General features: G+C 49.4%; 1 protein-coding gene and 1 non-coding gene across 3 annotated transcripts; both read right to left on the bottom strand.

Moving 5' to 3' along the window:
• Window positions 1–453: 453 nt before the first annotated feature.
• Window positions 454–5,200, bottom strand: RPL32 (ribosomal protein L32). Of its 2 annotated transcripts, none has more exons than XM_010984904.3 (4): window positions 5,128–5,200; window positions 3,701–3,801; window positions 2,926–3,107; window positions 454–631 (listed from the first exon to the last, which is right to left on the bottom strand). In XM_010984904.3, the coding sequence occupies exons 2-4, from the start codon at window positions 3,794–3,796 to the stop codon at window positions 502–504; spliced, it is 408 nt and encodes a 135-aa protein (XP_010983206.1). In that variant the 5' UTR covers window positions 3,797–3,801; window positions 5,128–5,200; the 3' UTR covers window positions 454–501. The 2 variants fall into 2 exon arrangements, with proteins under 2 accessions (XP_010983206.1, XP_010983207.1); XM_010984905.3 differs by lacking the exon at window positions 5,128–5,200 and adding an exon at window positions 5,032–5,050.
• Window positions 3,870–4,011, bottom strand: LOC116158410 (small nucleolar RNA SNORA7). Its single transcript, XR_004142712.1, has one exon. It is a non-coding gene; the product is annotated as a small nucleolar RNA SNORA7 (small nucleolar RNA).
• Window positions 5,201–6,450: the final 1,250 nt, after the last annotated feature.

Here is a 6,450-nt window from a genome sequence, read left to right as displayed (position 1 = left end):
TGCAGTGGAGAGATCTGTGTCATCCTGTTGTGTGTTCTTGGGCAGAAGCAATAGGGTAGTATTTTTAGTATCAAGTAAGAATTTAAGGGAGAAAAAGATTCATCTGGATCCTTGAATGCACACTTTCACAATCGTCACAAGAACCACATGGCGTAACTTGTCTTCTAAGTTTACAAAGTGAGGCTAAAACCCACCACCTGCTCCAAGGTGCAAGGCCCTTCAATCAGGGATCTCGGAGCCCACCTTGGTCCGAGGATCACATCTCCCCCTCGTCCCAACTGTAGCTGACCAGGGCTGCTCAGGTCCTCAAGCCGGTGCCCTATGAAGAGGCAAGAATCCTTTATAAGTCTCCCAGACAGAAAGTTCCAGAGCATGAACAGGCAAAAGAACAATCTCTTGTCACAAGCTGTCAAAGAAACTGAAGAGTAAAACCAAGGAGGGAAATACCAGATGGCCGAGTTTCACGGTTTTATTAACACAAATACAACGTGCACAGGCCGGCTACTCGTTCTCTTCGCTGCGCAGCCGGGCGCTGGGGTTGGTGACTCTGATGGCCAGCTGGGCTGCTCTCTCCACGATGGCTTTGCGGTTCTTGGAGGAGACGTTGTGAGCAATCTCAGCACAGTAAGATCTGGAATAGAATTGGTCCATGGGTACTCACTCATTTGCTCCACCAGGAAGGCAGTGGCTCTGGTCACTTCTCCAGAGCCACAGCACTGGGCAAAGGGGCTGCTGACCAAGACCTGCATGTCCCCAAACCCCGACTCCCCTAACTCCATGGTACCAGCAGCAAGGTTCTGAAGTTTCCCGGGCAGTGACCCTCTCATTTAACCCTCATAGCAGCCTTCCAATCCAGGTATCACCTTCCTTTTACAGACAAGGAAACCAAGGCCCACCAAGTGGAAGTGAAAATTCCCAAGTCACTCGCAAGGCCAGGATGGCTCAACCCCAGACTCCAGGCTCAAAGGTTCTCCCTCAGTTCCCTGGGCCAATCTGCCCAGCTCAAGGCAGCTTCAGGGAGCCTGGACCTGCCCAAGAAAAGTTTAGGAACTTTCTGTAAAGTAACCAAGAGCAAAATTTAAGTCTGAGTAAGCCAAGGGCTTCCTGGCCCAGACCATAAACATTTTACTTGTTTCCCGCAAACAAAATTCAAGTTGAAAAGTAACACTGCCTGAAGTCACCCATGGAGTGGCAACACCCAACACTCCTGAGCACGTGTGCCAAGTCCTGTTCTAACTCATTGGTTCCTTCACAGCCACACCACAGCCCAGCCTGACAACTGGCCCAGTGAGCACATTTCAGTAAGGAAGTGATTTATGACGCCATCAACAGTGGATTAAGAGGACACTCCACCCAGAGAAATTTCAGCAGAGAGAGAAGACTCTAAAGAGTAACTACATTAAGGCAACAAGCACAGTTCTTTTCAGAACTCTAGAGGAAAATGGCTTCACAGCAAAAGACAAGCAAATCCAAAGAACTTTTTCTGTTTTATAAGAAGGAGTCCACTCAAGCTCAGTATCTGGAAATGTTCCCCTAATCTTTGTTTTCAAGGAGACTTAAGTTGTATCACACTTTTTATCTTTTCATTTTTCAAAAACTCCCCAGGTCTTCATCCATGTGTGTATTCAATAATCGCAATCACACTGTACATATTTTAAATACTTTCCTCTTTACCCGGGCATTTTCCATCCATGACAACAGTTTTTAATATATGCACAACTTCCCACCCCGTGCTTGAACCCTCACCACTCCCCAATTATATGACCAATTGCTGAGTTACTGCTGCAATGATCAGCTTATACTTTCCCCTGCTTTTCAATTATTTAAGGGTAAGTGCCCAGAAATGGATAATTGTGAATTAAACTTGACCACAGATTCAAAGTATTTCCATGGTTCTTGATACAAACTGCCAGGCTACTATTAAAAAAGACTATCTGTGTGGCAACCAGCAACACACGCACTGCAGTCACCCTTGCTACACAGAAGGTGTCTCCCTGCATCTTTCTAGCACAATTCTGAATCAATCTTCTTACTGTGGTCTGGGCATCCACCATCAATTGCTATGCTCATCCTTATCTTAAGGATATTTCCAGCATTTCAACACCTGGTTAAATTTCTGACCCAGAGAAACTCAACCAAAAGTGAGAATAATGGTTTTGTTTATTTTTATGACTTGTGTCTACAATTAGTATAGGTAAAAGATCTTTGTGAACCTACATACACACTAGTTCATCACCCTCTCTCCACGTAATTTCTTAGAAAACCCAAGTTTTTAGCTTCTGTTTAACAGGAAGGGAAGAAAAGTTGTCCCCTGCCTAACCAGACAGCATTGCCTCCAACCCAGACTGAAGTTGTGTCGAACCACTTCCCACGGGGAATCTTTTCTCATCCCACTGCCCTACAGACTGGGCCTGAGCGGACCAAGCCTCTTACACGCAGAGCTCACCAAGTGTCAGACTTTCTCAAAACACTTGGAAGTAATGCTGTGACCCCTCCATGCCCTCTTGCACCCCTACAACTGTGTACCCTCCCACCTCCCTCCGCCTCAGGCAGCAACTCCTCTCCTGTAACCTTCTTTAGACACCTGTGTGCCCCTTAGGTCTGAGGCTGAATTTCACGCCCCTTCTCCCCACACAATGTTCTGAAAATGACGGCCAAAGGATACCATCACAGGGCCTGCAGTGTAGGCAAGGTCACTACTCCTCCTTCCAGGTCCTGAGTCTCTACACTTTTCAGGACAACCACCCCCAGCTCCGCCACCATCTCTTCAGCAAAGAGAACATTCTTAAGTTCCCAACAAGCATTCTCCAAGCTCCTGAGAATACACGGCTCCTCCAGGTGCATTCTAACAGGTCTAGGGTCCTGCCCAAACTGCTCACACACGCAGGTTTCTGACACAGAACCCAGAGGCGGGGCCCAACTCACTTGTTGCACATCAGCAGCACTTCGAGCTCCTTGACGTTGTGGACCAGGAACTTGCGGAAGCCGCTGGGCAGCATGTGCTTTGTTTTCTTGTTGCTCCCGTAGCCGATGCTGGGCATCAGGATCTGGCCCTTGAACCTCCTGCGCACTCTGTTGTCAATGCCTCTGGGTTTCCGCCAGTTCCGCTGAAAGAAAACACATGGTTAGTGTCCGTGGAGATTGCCAACTCTTCCTGTTGGAGAAGAAGTGGAGCAGATGAAAAGGAAATATGCCAGATGGGTAACTGTCTTTGGGTAACAGGATTTCGCTACCTTTTTTTTTGCTGGAAAAGAATAGGGACTCCTGCATTTGACCAGCACCAGCCTTCTAAGCAAAGCAGGAGAAGCAGACTCCATAGAGAGGATTGTGTGGTAAGATGAGGAGCATGGGTTTCAACAGCACACTCAACACCTAAGTTTTCTCAGTAAAACTCAATCCTCTATAAAATGAGGATAATCTCTTATACTTCATGAGGCCACCAGAAATATAATACAAATATAAGCCTCTAGACATCTCAAGACAGGCAAATGTCCCGTCATTTAAATTTCAATTTACACATCAAGAGACCGAGTGCCAGTATGGGAAACTCAGGGACACCTGGTTTTCTACAGAGCTCTTCCACCAACCAGACCAGTTCATCTGCCAAATGTAACCTGAGCTGGTGATCTCAGAAGCCCAAGAGCCTTTTTAGGAATCCCTTTCTTTACCCCAACACACAGTTCCAGCTCGGGCCATATACCTTAATTTTGACATATCGGTCTGACTGGTGCCGGATGAACTTCTTGGTCCTCTTTTTGACGATCTTGGGCTTCACGAGGGGTCTGAGGGCGGCCATGATGCCTTCAAGAAAAAGGCAGAGGACGTCAATGACGAATCTTGGAAACAGGCTCTCTCGCCCAGGACCTGAACACTGTTGCAGAGTGTCTTCCAATCACCAGCTACTGAGCAAACTGGGAATGGAATGGGTATACCTCTGCCAGCCTTGCTCTCCCTCCCGACTCCGAAGCTGGCAGAACACTAGCCATTCTCCAGACGCGATCCTGGGAGGTTAGGGGTCACCTCGCCCACTCAAAACCAAGAAAGAATGTCAACAGGTGACCTAAAACAAATTAACCCCAAAGGACAAATACACCAAGGACTGGTAAATCCCATTCTACAAAGTGTCCCAACCCTGAGATGGCCCAATCCCCTTTTAGCGCTGCAGGCCTTGGGGCAACCTACACGAACCTGAATCTGTTTTCTCCCCTGTAAAATGGAGGGACTGCAAATGGCCCACCCGCAGTGCCCGGACCAAAGCAGAGGTTCAGTAAAGAGAACCGTGTAATTCCCCCGGAGTGCTGCCGCTCCGTTAAAACCCTCAAAACATACACAAAACCGTGCTGTGCTTCTAAAATGTCTCCAGGCCTCGGAAGACACTGTTCTACTCCGCCATCATCCGAGTACCAACTTTAAAAAGTGACCTTCCTCAACGTGGCCTTTCCGGCTGCCCTATTTTTTTCAACTGCAGCACCCTTTTTGTTCTCTTCACGGCCATCAATTTCTTTGTTCAGCACACTGTAGGTACCCAATGAATGTGTTCAATAAACGAACAACCCCCACCCTCAATGACTTCCAAGACCAGGAAGCTGCTTCACGTCACCAGAGAGCCTGCCCCGCTCCCAGAATTTCGGTTAACTGAACAAGCCGACTTGCAGCTCGACTTTGGGTGTGTGTTGTTTTTCTGGCGGTCTCGCCGCAGGAGCAACTCCAGGGCCAGAAACTGGAGGGGAGGGAGCACCGAGCAGCAGAAAAAGAATACACGTGGGCAGACATCGCTGAGCGAGGTGATCCCAGGGCTGGAGCCCAGGGTCAGAACCCCTAGGTCCTCCACGGCCCCCAGGAGCCCCCTTAGTTCGGCCACAAACGGCGCCGGCGCCCCAGGGCTCAAACACGTTGTCCGCAGCTCTGACCGACCCCAGGAGGCCTCCACAGGAAGGCAAGCGGCCCTGGGAAGCGAACCCCCATCACCCGGCGGGCCGCTCCGCTCCGTCCCTGTACGCGCTCCAGCCAGCCGACAAGGACAATGCCCACCGAGAAGACCACTCGGAAGGACAGGCCTCCTCAGCAGGGAGCGATGGAGCCAGATGGAGACTGCAGGGACGTGGATGGCCAAAGATTAAAACTTACCGACTAGGAGATGGCTGCCACCTCCGTAGGTAGCGCCGAGGAAGAGAAGGGGAGGGGGGGTGGTGCGCGGGGGCTGATGGGACTTCACCTTTGGGTCCTGGCAGGGAAAAGGCGAGCACTTTCGGCAATTGGTCCTTCGAAGAAACTAATTGGTCCTTTGAAGAAACTAAAGACACTTCAGAGAAATAACATTGAAAAATGTCGACGGATATCTGTGTTTTCCTAGACTTTGATATTTAGGAGCACTGAAAATTTTCATGCTTGTCGTTGGGACTACGTAGAAAATTTGGAATTCTTTTTGCGCTTCCAAGACCCGGTTGGGGGGGGTATCCACTTCCGCCAGGAACTGAAGCCGCCGCTACGCAGGATAATCCAGTTTTTAGATGACTTCCGCCCGCCTTTCTTTTTGCAAAGTGCGCCTCTTAGTGGCCAGGAGGAACAAAACAGCGACTTCCTAATAATTTCCTCACGTGAATTTATAGAGCAAAAAGCAATGAGACTATAACAGCTATCATTCAATGGGCTTCGCACACTTCTACCAAGAGGTTCTATTAGTTTCCCCATTTTACATATGTGGAGAGTGAAGTTTGGAGATCTGACGCCAAAATCCACACTTCTTATCATAAGGCTAGACTGCCTTGTCATTCTTGGTTTGTTTTGTTTAAGCTTTTGTTTTTAAGATTATTGTGAAAATCAAATTTCAGGAGAGAAAAAAAAAAAACGCCCCTTGATTCCACAATCCGAACACAGTACGGTTGTCATGTCACCAGTGATCTTTGGTAGAGCAGTTCCAGGGGCTGAAGTGGATGGTGTTCTGGACTGAGTGATGGCTGAGGAGGGACGGCAGCGGGTGCTGACCACGCACTCCTTGATGAGATTCTGACCGTGAAGGGGAGTTTGAGGAGACTCAGAAGTGAAGCGGGCTGTGTGAAGTGAATCGGCCGAAGATCACAGTGACAGGCAGTAGGGCTGAGACTGCGGGTCCTGTGCGTCTGCAGGCTGTGGTAGTCAGCTGATGCGAGACTCTGGGCTAACGGCAGCCCACACGGTGTGGGTCATGAGGAGGGGTCTTGAGGGGGTCAGGTGGGTGAATGGCTCACAAACCAGAGAATGTGCTTCCAGTTGTGAAAGGCCCAAGAAGTTTGGAAGTAGTGACCCAAATGGCTCAGTCTTTGGGGGATGAGGGACATGCTGCCACTATTTCAGGGGGAGGGCACAGGGGTCCCACACTGCCTGCTGCTTCCCCGTGGGCACCGAGATCCCAGGATGAGAGGCTGGAGGTGCCATGCTGGCATCTCTGTCATCACCCCAGGGAAAGTGCCT

Source organism: Camelus dromedarius, chromosome 17, assembly GCF_036321535.1.
Source record: "Camelus dromedarius isolate mCamDro1 chromosome 17, mCamDro1.pat, whole genome shotgun sequence".
Lineage (NCBI taxonomy): Eukaryota > Metazoa > Chordata > Mammalia > Artiodactyla > Camelidae > Camelus > Camelus dromedarius.
The sequence above is the reverse complement of the archived record's forward strand: the minus strand, read 5'-3'. Positions and strand labels throughout refer to the sequence as shown.